The sequence below is a fragment of the Ammodytes marinus genome (assembly GCF_949987685.1).
Source record: "Ammodytes marinus genome assembly, chromosome: 10".
Classification (NCBI taxonomy): Eukaryota; Metazoa; Chordata; class Actinopteri; order Uranoscopiformes; family Ammodytidae; genus Ammodytes; species Ammodytes marinus.
The window spans coordinates 9580124-9599258 of NC_137214.1; the positions used below are offsets into that span (position 1 = coordinate 9580124).

Here is a 19135-nt window from a genome sequence, read left to right on the forward strand (position 1 = left end):
ACACTCACACACACACACACACACACACACACACACACACACACACACACACCTTTAAGAGTACCAAGCCCCCTGTGTGGCAACAGGGGACATGCGCCCAGGTCAGTCTTACATACTGTCTATGGGCTAGGCAGGCAGAATGGTTGTTAAGACGCAGGGACGTGGGGAGGCTGCTGGGGCCTGTTAGCTAGAGAACTGCTGATGTGGCTAGCATTGATCAGTTTCCTGCTCGCCCCTGTGGCCTCTGGGACTGACTGACTGACTGACTGACTGACTGAATGACTGACAGTTGATCTAGTTGTGGCCGTTCGACAGACAAGAAATTTTTATTTTACAACATGGCCTGGACTGTTTTCTATTGTATTACCTATTTGAATTCCATTGACTCAGTGGAATAATGTTGTTATCCAATATTTGCACTACTCCCCTCTTGGCAAGAGACAGACTTAATTTTAAATTGTGACCATGAAATGCTTTTTGTCTATTCATTTTATATTTTGTTAGCTTTTGACCCACTGTGCACATAGCAAACATGACAGGAGAGCCACAGCACGTTTGCATTAAAGTCAGTGCTTTCCATTTCCATTATTTTGATGGAAAACATGGTGACCCCATTATTAACACATACATATTAGACCCAACATGCAAAGGCATCTAGCCTGCCTTTCATACGTCTTAGCATTCTGCACCTCTAAGATAAAAAATCATTTCTGCCTCCAAATATCAACTGGGATTGAGTCATTTTCATTATGTGCGTTTGTGGCCCATCTGTTTAAATGGCATGACATAAGTAATATGTCTGGCTGAGAAGTTAATTACATCACATTTACTTAGCTGACGCTTTCATCCACAGCGACTTACTGTAAGTGGATTCAACCATGTGGATAAAATTGCATAGAATCATGCCAGTACATCAACTTCAAATATGCTGAACCGCTAAAGTACATTTGGAAATGATTAATTAATGACAAAAAAAAGCATGTGTAATTTCACTTCAACTACCTTCTTAGTGCAAAACAAACAGCACATACAGTATGTGAACTAAAATATCAAGTTTTCCTATTTCGATATTAGATTGATGGGTATGCACTGTGCATGTCATTGCACTGATAAACACTTTCAAGTCTGAAATAGCACAGTGACATGGCAAAAACCTGAAAACAGCACGAAAAAAACTGGGCAATATTCCATCTGCAGCTATTCCAGTGTATTGGAGCCTATTTTAGTATCAAAACAACCTCCTGCCATGACATCACGGAGGTGTTTCCCTATAATCATCGGGGTTCCACTGCTCTATTTTCTCGGATGAATCATGTTATTTCTACCACTCAGAGCAGCCATGTTCTCTGAGCAAGCACTCTTTGAATGACAGAGAGAGAGAGGAAAGAGAGTCAAGGGGGCTGGTTAAGTGCACTGAGTGAGCGGCAGTAATCACAGCTCTGGTAAAAGCACTCCTTTGCTCTGTATAGTATTCCTCAAAATGGGCCTGCTCTCTATTTCTCTCTCTCTCTCTCCCCGTCTTCCTGTATTCCTCTCTCTGTCTGATAATAGCTCTAGATTGAGTAATTGTGTGTTTGAGTGGAGCTACGCTACAGGGTGGAACCTGCAATCAGATACCGACAACGCGTTTCTCTCTGTCTGTCTCTCTATTCATACCATGTCACAGCAGTCTGGCCCTCTCAACACCCGGCCCTCCCTCCAACCACATGGTTCCTGCACTGTCTTTTTTTTTTCTTTTCTTTCTTTCAACACACAGCCTATACTCTCCACAGCCAGCCAGGGCTAGGGTCAATAACAGCTGTGCTCCACGCTGTAATTGATGTCATCATTTCAATTTGAGCTGATTACAGTTGAGAGCTGCTTATCGTGTGACCCGGGGTAGAATAACACACTGTAGGGCCCAGTGAGCTGCTACGCCTGACCGAGCTTTACTGCGGGGCGGGCTGGATGGATGGATGAGTTGGCTGAGCCCAGGGCAGCCTTCTCTATTGACTCCTAATGCGGAGGTAATGACTGAGTGTATTCCAGGGGCATGGCTGGCGCAAGTGTCCATGTCGCCGGCATTTAGTGTTATAGTTCTGGGGCGATCGCTGTGATTAGCCCGCCTCTCTGTCAACACACTCTCACATGATTAAGCCCTCTGCTGGCAGAGTGTGTGTGTGTGTGTGTGTGTGTGTGTGTGTGTGTGTGTGTGTGTGTGTGTGTGTGTAGCTTTGTAACGTTAATTACCTTCACAACCTGTTCTTATTTTAACCATATAAAAATCACAACATCATAACATTAATTTAGTATGTTAACACTTCCGGACCTGAAAAGCCTGTCTTTCACTGCACTAAATCAAAGTTTACTTTGCTTCACCATCATAATATTACCATTATCAATCTTAGTCACATATAAATAAATACATTACTTAATCGGGAGGCATCCTGTGATCTCTCTTTCACTCGCTTCCTAAACAAATGGATGGCACGTGCTAGCAAAGATCTTTCTGACAGCAGGCGCTGATGTTGTAAGAACAATACGGCTTTTGTCCAAAGAGGCCGCTAGAATCAACAGATCCCAAAGTTAATTATAGTCCCTTCAAAAAATTGCTATCTCCGAACATGTACCCACAGAAAATCAAATAATAAAACACCTGCCAATGCTTTGGCATTTCTCCTTGCTGTTGATGTTTGAGTCTTTTCAATGAAAGCACCAAAATAACACTGTCGCCTTCTAGCATTCCTGCTGCACATAACACACAAGAACAGACTGAAGCACACAGCCACACATAAGTATAGCATATAATAACAACACACAAAGGGCAACACCTGCAAAGGATCAAGGCTAATTATCTGCCAGCAAATGATGATTCCTACATTGTAGACAATATGAGGTGGAATATGTCCTAGTTGGATCTAGATCTCCCCTTCTTGGCTCTAAACATTTTACTGCATAGACAGGGGACAATACCCTGAACCCTCAACACCACTTGTCTGTTCAGCCCCTGGGAACAGAGCTGCTGCTAAAAACAGACGAAGACTGCTCTCTGAAGCAACACTGTCTCTTTCTTTTTTTGAATCTGTGGGTGTCGGGGAGCAAAAAGCTGTCTGCCACATTCTTTTTCGTTCTCTTTCTCTGTCATTTTCCTGACTCTAATACCATCATTAGGGGAGCTCTCCTGCTCGCTGCTACCGCTGCTGGCCAAGGAACACGAGACAGAGACAGAGAGAGAGAGAGAGAGAGAGAGAGAGAGAGAGAGAAAAGAGAGTGAGAGAAGCGAGGGGTGGAGACAATAAGAGAAGATGTGTGCACAGGTTTGAGCCGGGAAGTGAAGTGAAAATGTCTCAGTGGAACTATGGCTGATGTCTGTCCCCTACCATGTGTCTGAGCATCTGGCCATACTGTGTTCACGTGTTCTGGAGCACACGGTTCCAGTTCAAGCTTTAAGGTATGCGTGTATTTATTGCATAGGTGTGAAGGTGTACAATGTACATCTCAGCTGTGGCAACATGTGTCTTGTCATCCAGGTGTGCATGGACCTGGATTTCCGGAGTAAACTCCAAGATGACAGTGTTACATGAGACATGAAGAATCACTCCTCAAGCAGCTGGATCTCATTTCCATTCTGCTCACCCCACTTATCTTCTCCATACACCTTTGTGATCCTGTGTTCCCACGATAACCTGATGCTGCCCTACCATTTGTCAGAGCTCCGTGTATCTCAGGTGCCATGACCCAAAAGACTGGGCACCTCACACTAGTGATAGATATCTATGCAACACCACACCATGGAAAGTATTTGTCTCTCAACCTGACAACATTTTTTGAATCAAGATTATTCATATTTAAACAGAACAGCTTGGCTATGATACTGTGGCTTTACATCTATCTGTAACGGTGCGTGGCTTGTTTTTAAACTATAGTAGAATGAGGATATTTAAGACTTAGCGACTTGTAGACCTTAATAGTATCTTCTGTATATCCATACCTATTCGATTTACCTTAATTATTCTATGATTTTAGCAATATATGATTCTGAAAATCATCTATTCAAGATGCTTGGATTTCACTCCTACTTTCTCTTTTTGCTGGGTCACATTGGTGCATGCTGAGAATTCAAAGTTTTGAATCGGTCACATGTATTATTAACCACTCTCAACAGAATCTCTGTCTCTGTCTGTGCTTTTGGCTACTCAAAAAAAGATAACACTGCCTCACCTTGTTAATAATGACTGGGTGAAGAAGAACGGTGCTCCTACTTAGTACGCTGTTTAAACTGGAGTTATAAACAGTAAGATTACCAATATTCATCAAAACCAAAATTGCCTCGAAAAGTTGCACTTAAATGAATAATCTATCACAGTGTTAACGAATGCCACCCAGCTGAGAGAATGACAGCATTGCCCTCAGAGTTTGTCCCCCATTAAAATACTTATTTAGGCCTCTTATTTCACAATAGAATAATGGATCTGCCATCAGTGTGTCTGTCTATTCCAAAAAAAAAGAGGAAAAGCAGGAACTCTGACACTCAACATTCCACATAAGATCCCAAAAAGACACACACACATGAATGCACCTGACCTCACACCCATGTGTGCACAGAATCAAGCCAACACAGCTAACAGCCTCCACATCTCTGAGCAAATACTGTAGGTGAGGCTAAAGGAAAGACCACAAGAAGGGCCAGAGGTTCACACACACACACACACACACACACACACACACACACACACACACACACACACACACACACACACACACACACACACACACACACACACACACACACACACACACACACACACACACACACACACACACACACACACACACACACACACACACACACACAAGGAATTTTGGTTCAAGAATTGAGATCCATGTGTGTTTGTCGTGATTTTGCACCAGATTTAACTGCCCTTTGAAACAAAACCACCATCTCCAAATTGTATCGGTTTTGGAATTGACATAGATCCTAACGCAGGGAAGGCTCTCATTTTAATAGTGCAGGTTTTTCTTCCATAACCTTTAATGCAGAAAATGGTTAGTAAAGTTTGGTAGGTCAATAAGACAGAACTTTCTTTACGTAATCAATAAAAAATATATATGAAATTTAAATACAGTTTAACAGGAAGCTTTATCTAAAACGTGAGTCTCCATCCCTTTGCATTCATTTAGCACAGGATATAGCCTAAAACTATTTTCCTGCACTTCCAACATCAATAACTGAATAAAAAACCTTTCCAGATTGGCTGCATGCAAAATATTTCCCTTCCTTGTTGATGCATGCATTACACCTTTAACATCGGCCCTAAAAAATGCACACGCACCATTTAGTATTGTTGTAGGATCTTTATCGTACAAGGACTCATTTTCTGATGATTATCCGCAAATATGCAGCATATATTCTTAGGTGGAGTGGTATGAAAATCACAGTTATTACTAATGATACATACAATGGCTCGGTTCTACTCAAGTGTCCAGTGAGCCACAGCCAAAAGCCCCTAAATAGAATTAAGCAGGCATTCGTCTGATTTTTTCCACCTGTGCAATTTTCCAACCATGACTTGTCTTGTCTTTCTGAGTAAGTGACTATTTCAAACCCGCGGGGGAAACACTGAACCCTAATTTTCACTTACAAAGAGGTAACATACACAGAAACGGTGTTTACCAACATTCATGCACATGAAATGGCAACCTCCTGGGCTTATGCGTTTTCATTTGGTTTGGGTCAAGCCGTCCCCCATTCTGACCTCATGCTGCACACACAAATACATACACACAAACAAAATCCCGGCTGCAGTTTAATTTCATTTTGCACTGCACCGGTCAAGTAGCACCCACAGACCCACACACACACACACACACACACACACACACACACACACACACACACACACACACACACACACACACACACACACACACACACACACACACCATCTCTTACAGTGTGCTGCCTCCTCTCAAGCATCCAGAGAACTAACCAGCTGATCACAGCTTCTGTTGAAATCCAATTCCCTCCGAAAGTAATTTGTCTATTCAATGATGTTTTTCCTTTTTTCCCTGTGCTCTCTCTCTCTCTCTCTCTCTCTCTCTCTCTTCCACTCTTATTTATTCTGGTCATGTGCTACTTCTTGAAATATATACCCTTTGCCCTCTTCATTTCCCCTGCTCTGTCCCTTTATTATTATTTTGAGTATTTTTGGTTTGAACCCTGTATGCCCCCGTCTCCCTTCATCACACACCCCAGCCAGAGACTCTTGGCTGTGAATGGCTACTCAGGGCAGAAGACGCTGTAAGGTGTGTGGGTCGCTGAGAAAAGTAGGCCCAGCAGTGCAACTACATGGCGCCGCTATGTTTCACAGGGCACATTTGAGGAGGGAGCTTGTATTCAGAGCCTGACGGAGCTTGGCTGTATTACTTGGCATGCCTGAGGAGGCGCTAAGAATTGATTACTAATGACATGATGAGTTGTTCAGGAGCGGGGAGAAACAAATTAGATCCAAGTGGGCAGGACTAATGTGATTATTAAAAAGTATTTTTCTTCTTCCGTTTAAAATTTTACAGCACTGGTCAATAATCGGCTTGATTATTTCATTGTCACAAAATAGTTTTACTCCAACATGTACACACATATTACATATTATACATACATGTGTCAAACAACACTAACATGCCCATATGTACATTGGGATAGTTTACGGTTGCTGTGATCATTGCTTCTGTGTGGCCCTGAAGATTTGATTGATCAGAAATACTTTTGAAGTGATGGGTGACAGAGAACACATTCCTTATTTAACTGAAGGCAGTTTGAAAGTTCAGCAGAGCTGAGCAAAAAAGTGAATATTTGCAACAACAAAAAAATACTTTCTGGTTTTATTTGGTCAAAGTTTTCTTGCTGAGCTCTGGTGGATAAACAGTGTAATGAAGAGAGAAGTATTGCTCATAGTCTCATATTACATGGTACACTTAATGATGCCCCTGTGCAGTTTTCTTGTAAATAAAAAAATAATTATGTTTACATTCAGTAGTTTTCATCAAAACATATTGTGTAAATCCTTGAGGGCTGGAAAGTGTGTTGAAAGCAATGTCTCCATTGTGTACATTAGTAAAGTGGATTATTTAATTGTATATGTGCATTGTATACATCAATATTATGCTAGTTGGCAGTCTTCTTCCTGGCCTTTTGGCATATTGCTGCCTTACTACCACAGACCGACCTTGAGGCAGGAAATGTGTTTTGGATCCGCATGCGTATGCATGATACAAACAAAATGGAGACACATTAGTAAAACCACCTATTCGATTAAACAGATACGCAGATACGAGCTGTGGATTTGGTGCACCGTTTATTTAATTGCAGTTAAAATAGTCAGGGGCTGAAGGATTAATGGCTTTTTAAAAGAAATTGCAATTTGAAATAGTGCAATTAGAATATTGCAAAGGCTGCGATTTAGGACATACATTATGCATCGCGCCTGACCCAGGGTTTAAACTGTCATGTCAATGGTTTTACAAATTCATGTTGTCTCCCTTCTGAGACAGTCAAGCTCACCGATCAGAAGTGTCCCAAGGCCACTGTGTATTCCTCACTCACAAATGAACAACAAGCAAGTGGAACACATAGAACACATGGAAAACATTTTGTGCAAAAATAGCCTGAAGCAACAATTGACAATGTGAGGAGTATTCAAGATTTAAGATGATAGATGTGCAACAAAGAAAGCACCGTGTAAGGCCTGTCATGGAACTTCAAAAAACAGCACAGGCAGCTTTATGATGAATAAACAGCCTCAGAGTAAAGTCATAGTAGTCATGCTCCAGCCCAGTCTATAACACAAACTACTATTTTAGTTTGTTGAAGTGAGTCATTTGGGAATGTTACTCTCTAGGAAAAGGCAACACGAAGGCACCATGAGGTAACGAATGCCATAGTAAACTACCCCACAAAAGACATGCTAAAAACGTCATCAAAATGATATCGCAAAGCAAATGTGTCATTCATGACTAGAAAGGGGTCTCATCACAACAAAAGCCTTTCCAATATTCACATAGATCTGCAAATATTATTTTATATAAAAGCTTGAAACATGAGAACCCATCTTGTAAAATCCTGGCATGCCTGGCAGTTCCTCCAGCCAACAAACTAGTGAGTGATGCTAACTGCTATTCTGTTTTCTGTTACCAACTTCCCTTTGACAGTGTGACCTCTACTAGAAATGCCAATATGGCCTGCATTGACGGGCTGGAGCATGCAGGCAGCAGTGTGCTGGTGTCAGGCTAAGTGGGCATGTCAGGCCTTTTGCTGTCCTGGCTCCCTGCCTGCTCTCTCAGTCCCCTGTGTCCTCAGCCCTAAACGGATCCAGTCGCTGCTACTCAGCTCCAGTGGTGGGCTGATCTGGCTGACTAATGAACACTTTTCCTAATGAGGGGAACTCCTCCCCCCGATCTTATCATTCCCTCAACACATCCTTTGCCCATTTTACTCCTATTTACTCGCCTTCTTTCCCCCCTCTGCCCTGCAGCCCTCTCTCACACTCGTCCCCTGCACATTGCTCTCTCTGCATCCTCTCATCTCAGCAGTTCCTGTGCACAGTCTTCTTCGCACCGTCTGTGTCTCACCTCTCTCTCTCTCTCTCTCTCTCTTTCTCTCTCTCTCTCTCTCTCTTTCTCTCTCTCTCTCTCGCCGACAGCCATTCACCAACTGTTTGCCGTCTCCTTTCCTTTTCCTCTATTCATCGTCAGCTCTATTAAAAGCCTCTACAATTCAGGCTCTTTGAGCAACTGTTGTGCAACCGACATATTCTATGTTTGCAGTTTCAATTCAAATGCTGTTACAGTGTCAGCCATTTGTCCAGTGCTTCTGTCTAGAGAGCAGCACAAGCCAGTTAAATGTGATTCTAAAAGCATGGAGCTAAGATAATAAATGGTGAAACATTAGTTTATTCTTACATAATCCCTACTCCCTTATGAATCCGTAAACTTAAAAGGGGCATAGGACAAGGGACCAAAACATGACTCAGGCATTTCGTATGGCAGGCCTGGTAGAGGACGGAGTACAGCAGCTTAACTCAAGTCAAATCTTTGACCTCATGAGAACCTCTGAGCTATGGGGTTATCAGGGAAGCCTCACCAGGGACAGCAACAGGGTCAAAGGGCAACGGAAACTTTACAGCATCTAGGTACAGTAAAGAAGGTTGTCCACTCACCAGTCCGTCACAGTTGCTGATAGCCACGGTTGCTCCCGGCGTGTCTGCGATGTCACCCACGTACAAGCATTGGTCGTGCAGTGGCTCAGAGTGCTGGGTGTTGTCACTGTCATCACGCCACTCCATCTTGGCTCCGGGGGCCACCAGCCTGGCATTGTGCTGCAGGCGCAGGTGGAACTCCCGGCCGAAGATGGTGACGTTGTAGTAGAGCCTGTCCTCCTCTCCTCCGGGGCCTTCTCCTACCTCCCTCCTCCGGCGCCTACGGGGCTGCCCTCCTGCCACACGGCCCATTGAGACGGCACGCGACAGGAAGCGGCCCTCTGCGTCCACACTGATCGGCCTCACCAGTCCATACTCCCCCAGGACATGCTGCAGGGAGTCTGCTCAGGACAGAAGAGGGAGTAGGGGAGACAGCCGGAATGATTGTTATTTGGCAAGTAATATGTGGAAATATGAAAAAACGTGTGTGTTGTGTGTGGGAGCAGAGTGTGTGTGGGGGTGGGGGATTAAGGTTAAAAAAGAGATGGAGAGGATGAGATGTCATGGAAGAAAACAGAGGAGACAATGGGGAGTCATGTGGAGGGTGATGGAAAAAAGGGGGTAGGAAAAATAAGGAATTTAAAAAAATGTCAAGCAAACCATGGAATTATTGTTTCCTTATTCTGCGTCACAAGAAGTAATAAAAGGGGGGAAAGCAGTAACCTTTCACACTCACACACAAACACACGCACGCGCAACACGCGCGCACGACCGCACACACACACACACACACACACACACACACACACACACACACACACGCACACACAGCCGCACCCATGAACCCAGAGGCGACCCCGGTGCTTGGCACTGTGCGCCTTTTGGAAACGGCAGCCTCAGCAGTGCGCGCTGCGCTCCTGACACCTTCTGTGCCCTTCCACCGTCAACAGGAAAGCCAGTACAAGTATCCAGGTGCTAATTGCGGCGTTCTCACGCGGCTTTCTCACCGTCATGCTGCTCGATCCGAGAAAAAAAATATCTCTATAACCTCCACACCGACTTGAAGACAAAAGACCCGACAACTGCAATAGATTAATTCTAATAACGCGCTTATGAATAATATGATACATATTAGAGTCCATTTTGCAATCAATATCCCACCATCATCATCAATCACTCATCAATATCGTGTTATAAATAAATGTTGATTAGGCTACTGCACTGCGATTAACGTTTTGAATTGACATGTAGAGGCAGGTCATGCGTCTGACATTTTCTTAATGGATTAAGGAACATTTCTCTTGTTCACGTATGACAGTGACAACAACACAGGTGCATTATAGAGGCGACCTGAGAGATGCTCTCCGCACCCACATACACAGACGCACTACACATACTGAGCCAGGGCCACTATGGTGTCAATGCCATACAGAGTCAAATACCTGGTCCTCAGGTGCACTTGGTTTTACTATTATTATTTCATATTTAATTTATAAAGTTTGCTGACTGGTTGAAACCTAACACACAGTGTTTATATGTATTGAGTTCCCATGTTAAAAACCATTTGATAATAGTGTGATCAATAAGGCAATAGGCTGACATCCGACTCCAGTCTTGTAACGGATCGATAGATGCGACAGCGGCCGAATCAGATAATAGCAGGCTACTTCCCAAAAAATTCGACAATATACCGGTGCATCTAATGCCCCTTCACACCCCAGATAACGTAATCCCTTAGATGGGAGAAAGCGGAACACCAAAGTGTTTGCACCGGTGAGGGACCTCCGGAGAGACCTGGCACACACCACAGCAGGACGCACAGAAGTTGCAAATGCCTCCTACAATGTTGTTTGCTTAAACTGCAAATGCATGCCAAAAATGAAACCCTAAGTCTGGATCTAAACCTAGCTATAGGCTAGGTTTAGATCCAGACTTCCAGTGAGTGAGCGCATGAAGAGCCCCGTGCAGCCCTGGCTGATAAGAGATCAGCAGATAAGGAGAACAACATCAAAACTGAACACGTTTAACTGTACTGTGTACGTACCAACGCTACTGGCGATGTAAAGGCCGCTGGTGTGCAGCAGAAAGGCCGGCAGAATAATTAGGACAGTAAATCCATGCGAGAGACCCATGGCAGCTCCGAACTGCGCAGGTGAGAGAGTGGGACTCCGGGCTCCAGTGTGGTGAAGTTCCCCGCCTGGCGCGACCAGCCACGCCACGACAGCAACAGTAAGCCTACAGCAGCCCGCAACTAGACTGCCAAGTGCACCGGGAGAGACGGAGCTCTCCTCCCTTCTCTCTCTCCTCCTCCTCCCTGCTGAGGTCTCTCTCTCTCTCTCTCTCACTCTCTCTCTCTCTCTTTCTCTCTCTCACACACTCTCACTCAACTCTCCTCCTCTATGTCTCTCAACTCCACTCTCTCACATTGTGCTTGCTCCACCGCTCTTTGACTTAGTGCTTTGACAACTCCCCGACTCTTCTCACACGCGCGCGCACACACACACACGGACGCACCGGGTGCCCGCACATACTTCCAGTGTGTGTCCGCGCTGTGTGAGGTGAGAGCGCTGCGGGCTGAGTGACATGGCCGCTGACAGCTCGCATCGACAAGAAAATGCAGTGGAATGAACGAGGGATCTGCTTCATCACACCTTACAGCGTGTGGCGCGCCCCAAAGTGACTTTTGAAACTTGGACTGACTCTCTGGCATCAAAAGCTACTGTAGACTCTCCCCTCCGTCGGTCCCTGAGACGCTGCACGCCTTGTATAAACTTTGGATATCCCATCAGAAGCGTCCTGGGTTGGCTGAACAACAGCGCCCCGTGTGGCTCACTAGAGAACAGGCACTCGTGTTTTGCAGGGCCCAAGGGTCCAATTTACAGACAGGAAAAAAGACAAGTCCTACCAGCCTTAACCTGCACTGCCCTCATTTAGCAGATCATTCAACCCTCTTGACCACTAATTCTATATTGTTGTAGACAATGATGATCAGCATAAGGCAACAACAGGTATGAACAAAACCAATTATATTTTTAGAAATGTTTTTGCTTAACTTTTAAAAAAAATAATAGGCCTACTTCAAGAAATAACAGGGAACAAGTATATAAAAAAAAGAAAAACTACTGACAAAAAGCTAACTTTGACGTAAAACCTAAATCCGGTATGTAGGTGAATCTGTTGAGTCCCAATTAGCAGTATGTCAACTTCAAGAAAGCTGACTTTGATTTATAGTCTTTGGTGTGTGTTGATTGTTTACTTGTTTAGCCTAGAGGCTTTCAAGGCAACACAGAGCAATAGAACGTAGGCTACATACGCTGGCTGCACAATCTGGAATAGATACAGCAAGGCAACTTAAAATAAACACAATGTGAAAAACAATGACACAGGGTTAAAAAAGCTGACACGTTTTAATCTTATAGCCTAAATGAATGATCTGTTCATATTTATTAGAAGCTTTTTGTTGTTATTTCAGATGGAGTTTTTATGCTCCACCGGCACCTACCCTCAGTTACAGTTGCTATGTCAGACAACCTCCTGACAACTATCTACTCCAGTGTATAAGGACAGTTTTAATAGAATGGTGTCCCAGTTAAAATGTCTTTGGTAAGCACTTAAATAATTGTTTAAAAATGGAAGAAAGCTGCATAATAAGGACTAATAGGCCTAATGATTAACACATATCTAATTTCAGTAACTCCTGCAACACTGGGTACGTTTTTATTCCTAGTTATACAGCGCTAACAGTAACATTGTCATATTGCTTTATTTGTCTGATCAAGTCCAAAACACAAAAATATCAAAATTTTCAATAAAAAAGATCAGCGAGTATTAACACTTTTTTTTGTGGCATTAACCAGCAAATATGAAAGTTTTCCCTTATCCATTACTTCAGTAATTACTTGATTGTGAAAATTGTTGATGGCAAATGTGTTGTCTATTGAGTATTGGATTGATTGATTCAAACTTTTGCTGACAGTCAGATACATATTTTCTCTCTTTGTACAACCAGTCAGTTCTTGTATTTAGAAAAACCAAGAACACAATGACAACATTTTGAATGGGAGTGGTTCATGTTTTATGAGCTTTGAGCAGTGCAGCTTTTTGTAACCCAAATCAGACTGTCATGTTACCTAAATATTACTGTGATGCTACAGGCAACTCAACATTGTGAATATGAAACTAAATTTAGTGTTAATTGTCTTGGTGGCCTTGCCATCGGCTGCTAGATATATTATATTGTTTCCCTGTTGTATCTCTAAGTTGTATCAATAGCTCCTGGTTAAAGTGCAGGTTGAAACTGTTCAGCGCCTTAGCTTGTTAGTTTTGATCATGACTTCATTTTCATATAAAACTTGTATTAATTTGATGTGTATGTGTGCGTGTGCGTGTGCGTGTGTGCGTGTGTGTGTGTGTGTGTGTGTGATCTTTGAGTTTAGACACTGGAGATCGCCTTGGGTCTTTGATGTTGATGTTTACCTGAAATGCACTTCTACTGCAGTGCAGACTATAAGACTCCTGACATTTAACAAATGCTAAACATATAGCTTATCTTGGAGTGTTCTTCTGCTGTTAATGAAACCAGAATTGTCCATCAAAATGTATGTTTTAATGTGAGGTATAATAACCTTCACTTCTTTCCATTTCCTTAGTGATAAAAATCAATCCTGAACTGCACAGAAAAGCCTCTACTGTCTGAAAAAACTATGGACTATGGATTGTGGTTACCCATGGTTAGTATGTTAGCATGCTCTTAATAGCAGTACATTCTAACTATAATTGTGCCTACACCATGTTCCAAATTATTAAGCAAATTGGATTGAAGTGTCATAAACTTTATTTTTTTTGTTTTTCAATTAAACTCATGTATGATATTGTGTCTCAGGATGCCTTGGATCATTGGAATACCTTGGATAAGGTATGACAACGTTAGATATTTCACGGAAACTTAAGCGTGATCATCGTACTGTGAAGAGATTTGTGGCTGATGCAGAGCACAGACGGGTTGGTGCAGATAAAGGCACAATGAGGAAGGTTTCTGCCAGACAAATTTATCAGATTAGGAGAGCAGCTGCTTAAATGCCGTTACAGAGCAGCAGACTGGTATTTAAAGCCGCAGGTGCCTCTGGAGTCCCACGAACCTCTAGGTGTAGGATCCTCCAGAGGTTTGCAGCTGTGCATAAACCTATTATTCGGCCACCCCGAAACAATGCTCACAAGCAGAAACGGTTGCACTGGGCTCAGAAATACATGAAGACTAATTTTCAAACAGTCTTGTTTACTGATGAGTGCCGTGCAACCCTGGATGGTCCAGATGGATGGAGTAGTGGATGGTTGGTGAATGGCCACCATGTCCCAACAAGGCTGTAACGTCAGCAAGGAGGTGGCGGAGTAATGCTTTGGGCCGGAATCATGGGGAGAGAGCTGGTTGGCCCCTTTAGGGTCCCTGACGGTGTTAAAATGACCTCTGCAAAGTATGTTGAGTTTCTGACTGACTACTTTCTTCCGTGGTACAAAAAGAAGGACAGTGCCTTCCGTAGTAAAATCATCTTCATGCATGACAATGCACCATCTCATGCTGCAAAGAATACCTCTGTGTCATTGGCTGCTATTGGCATAAAAGGACAGAACCTCATTGTATGGCCCCAATCTTCCCCTGACCTCAACCCTATTGAGAACCTTTGGAGCGTCCTCAAGCAAAACATATGTGACGTTGGGAGGCAGTTCGCATCAAAACAGCAGATATATGGGAGGCTATTCTGACATCCTGCAAAGACATTCAAGCAGAAACTCTCCAAAAACTCACAAGTTCAATGGATGCAAGAATTGTGAAGGTGATATCAAAGAAGGGGTCCTATGTTAACATGTAACTTGGCCTGTTAAGATGTTTTTGATTGAAATAGCTTTTGATTTCACTAAATATGACCTCCACATTCTGCAAATTCAACAAATGACCATTTTTATTTCTTTACAACCTTTAAATGTTTTGAAACTCTGTTGTGCATAATAATTTGGAACGGTGCATTTTGAGTTTTTTATTTTTGAAAAAAATACCGTTATCATTTGGAGGTTTGTTTAATAAAATTTGAATCATACTTTAACGGTTGATGACTTGAAAATTATACTGACGGTCATTTGCATCGACTATTTAGGAAAATCTGAGAAAAATATCATTTGCATAACAATTTGGAACGCGCTGTATAGCTTCACACAGCTGCTAGTGTGCCATTGACCAAAGTGGGGTTTTATGGTTTCAGCAAATATTGCAATGAGCATTAGATCCAAAATAAGTCACAGATGGTATGTACATGATCACTATCTTGGTTCAACTTGTGGCATCAACACTAACTAAAAGGTATTCAATTCTGTGATGGCCATGCCCCCCATAGAGGAGTGGTTTCATGAACCATGCGATAGAGTGAAACTCCAGGATTCCTAAATTGCCACATCATCACTGGACTTTTCCAGACTGAGAACATGTCCTCCCCCGTCTATTGAATCATCCACTATCTTACGATGAACTATGCAGGACGTGTATGCCAGCAATGTCGTAGGAGGGAAACCATTCGTCCCATTTCTTTCAGTTTATTCAACTTGGATTAGTTTGATGGTGTTGCTCTAACTTTTACAGTTTTGGAATGTTTACTCAGTCAAAATTGCGTACTGCAAATTATAATAAAATGAAGACAGTATTGAAACTAAGAAAAAAACATGACAACAATAACTAACCTACTAACGAACAATACTTTTTTCCCCAATTGCACAAGCCATCTTTGATCAACTGGCCGTAAGTCTATTGTGTATCCCTGAAAGTGACTTGAGTCAGAAACACACACACACACACACACACACACACACACACACACACACACACACACACACACACACACACACACACACACACACACACACACACACACACACACACACACACACACACACACACACACACACACACACACACACACACACACACACACACACACACACACACACACACACCTTGCCTTCAGTCTGCGTTGTCATGAAAATGTCACAATGAAATTGAAGTGCTCACGGCTACAAGACACGACATGAACTCAAAAGTAAAGGCAAACTTTTACACATCCTCTTCTATACTGACGTCCACTCTTTAAGCTTTCACTGCAATATCACATGCAACACACACTATACTTCTTGCCCTCAACATAAATGTGGATTTACTCTGTCCACTTTATCCACCTATGAGTCCACATTTCTCCACACCTGCAGAGGCCCCGGATAGGATGAAGATAGAGGGAGGAGAACTAAGACTAAAAAATATATATTTATGATGAAAAAAGTCTATCAGGCTTGAGATGAGAGACAGAGATGGAGAGATGGACAGAAATAACCAGGGGAGAGTAAAGGTCAAGGGAGAGAGAGAGAGAGAGAGAGAGTGAGAGAGAAGGGAAAGAAATATGTAACAGGGCAGAAAAATGTGGGGCAGCATGGACCTGCACATGTAACACAGTCCAATAATACCTGGAGGTCTCTGCTATACAAACAAAGACACTGACCCTCCGCTAAGAGAGAAAGAGAAACTGTGTGTGTGTGTGTGTGTGTGTGTGTGTGTTACAGTGAAGGATCATTTTTCACCAAGCATCGAGATCACACCTGGGCTCTCTCTCACACACACACACACACACACACACACACACACACACACACACACACACACACACACACACACACACACACACACACACACACACACACACACACACACACACACACACACACACACACACACACACACACACACACACACACACACACACACACACACACCTCCAAAAGAAAGCCACACCCTTTTTGCTTTCAGTCTGCGTCGGCACCACACATACAGTTGTCACATTGTTCCCAGGTCTATGTACCCATCATTCCTATCTGTGACAGTGAACCCCACCCCCCCCACCCTTTACTTCAAGATCAATCCCCCCCCGCCCCCCTCTGTCCCCTCCGCCCACCTCCTCCCTCCCATCACTCCTGGTCGCTTTGCTGTTGCCATGGAGATACCAAGCCCTGCACCTTGAAAAGTGCACTTGGAAGGAGCAGGGGAGGAGGGACAGACAATAACATCCCTCTTCCCAGACAAACACATCCAAAGTCTTGTGTTTGGGGTCACTCTAGCTCGGTTCGGCTGGGTGGGGTTTGTGTGCGTCTCTGGGAGTGTTCAGATGTCCACTGTCTGTGTGCAAACAAGCATGTGATCGGAAGAAATATACAGCTACATCGTCAGACGAGACAAGTGGATATAAGCTGTGCACTCAATGTATTTCACTGTAGATTCTAATGACTAAGTTATTATGTTATCTGAACTACGGTCAATGATGTTGAGTGGCAGCAAATTCTTGTCCTGGAGAATATAACAACATTCACTTACTGTATTGTTCATTTATTATAATGACCTCCACTTGCCAACAGCATAGGGATAACAACTTGTTTCTAAAGGGATGCTCTTCATAAAATACCTTTTTAAACAGATGATCTGATTCTTGTTTACACAGATTGGTGCTTTATTGGTCTGACTAAGTGCTGTTGGTGTAGTCCGCCTGAGCATTATTACCTTTTCTCACTAGCAACTTCATCATGCTGCATGAGTTAAGAGCTATACGGAGTGAGCATATGCCATATTATATGCCATGGCCGCTCTCTCCAATGACTCCTGCTGTCCTAGCAAGGTCAGGCAGCAGGCCACCATGTGTATGCATGTATTAGCATGCCTTGTACAGGGACAGGTGTTCCTAGTGTCTCAGAAAGGCTACGGGATAAGCCATCAAAGCCCCATGACAGCACATCAGGCCAAAGCCAGGTACCCCGACACAGGTGGCTGCTGAAAGTCAATTCACCTAAATTCACATGGAGGGCAATACACAGAATCGCGGGTGTGTGTTTGTGTCTATGTGTGTCTGTGCACGTTTCTAATTGTGCAAAAATGTAAATGTGCCCACCTCAATGCATATCTTAACAGAGGACATCATATGGGTCCATATAAATGTGCTCTGCAATAAGAGTTGTTAATATGAAAGTGTTGCAGAGAGTGTATGTAGACAAAACAAAACTTGCATGTGACTGTCTCGGTATACCATTCTACAGTTTGTTTGGAGAGTTCATATGAACAAGGTAAACTAGGTTCATATCTTCCCTACAATTGTATTATTAATATTTTCAAACCATACGTGGGACGTTCACAGTCCATCTACACAACACCACAAACTAAACTACTCCACACAGCAACTGGCCCAGACTGGAAATGAATAGGTCAAACTTGTACTCATCAAACCCTAACTGTTATCAGACCAATGTGTGTATGTAACTTCAACCAGTACATCGTTCATCAAGAGCCACATTTCCACAGACTGTGGTATTGACTTGGACACAAACAATGAATTCCATAGACTATAACCAAGTGGGAAGCCATTCTGGCATTGTGTCCATCTATATAATACATCCATTCAATGTATCCTGAGAACAGTTTGTATAGTTCTATTGTAGTAAAGATGGAGTACTGAGAAATACATACAGCAATCGGCTTCCACAATCCACAATTGTATGCTTTCACCGTAAGGTTAACTGACTGATTTTGTCAATACTTTTCACTTTTCATCGGGTGGACTACTGTGAAGGCCCATGGAGCCCGACCCTCAGGTCAATAGTGCCTTTACTTATTCACTGGCAATGCCAATACACCGCCGTCCACTGCAGGACCTACTTCAGGTGTGTTTATTTAGTAACACACACACACACACACTCACACACACACACACACACACACACACACACACACACACACACACACACACACACACACACACACACACACACACACACACACACACACACACACACACACACACACACACACACACACACACACACACACACACACACACACACACACACACACACACACTCTCACTCACACACACACACACACACACACA

The 19135-nt window shown here is 43.2% G+C and overlaps 1 protein-coding gene across 1 annotated transcript in view; it reads right to left on the reverse strand.

The window, feature by feature from the left end:
- Positions 1 to 11507, reverse strand: part of LOC307256898 (A disintegrin and metalloproteinase with thrombospondin motifs 2-like) — a gene marked incomplete at its 3' end in the record, with an annotated part of 46128 nt that extends 34621 nt beyond the window's left edge. The window contains exons 1-2 of the mRNA XM_080036014.1: positions 11218 to 11507; positions 9195 to 9574 (exon numbers count right to left, since the gene is read on the reverse strand). Coding sequence (XP_079892140.1) covers positions 9195 to 9574; positions 11218 to 11305 — 468 coding nt within the window. The 5' untranslated portion in view covers positions 11306 to 11507. The remainder of the gene's footprint in view (positions 1 to 9194; positions 9575 to 11217) is intronic.
- Positions 11508 to 19135: the final 7628 nt, after the last annotated feature.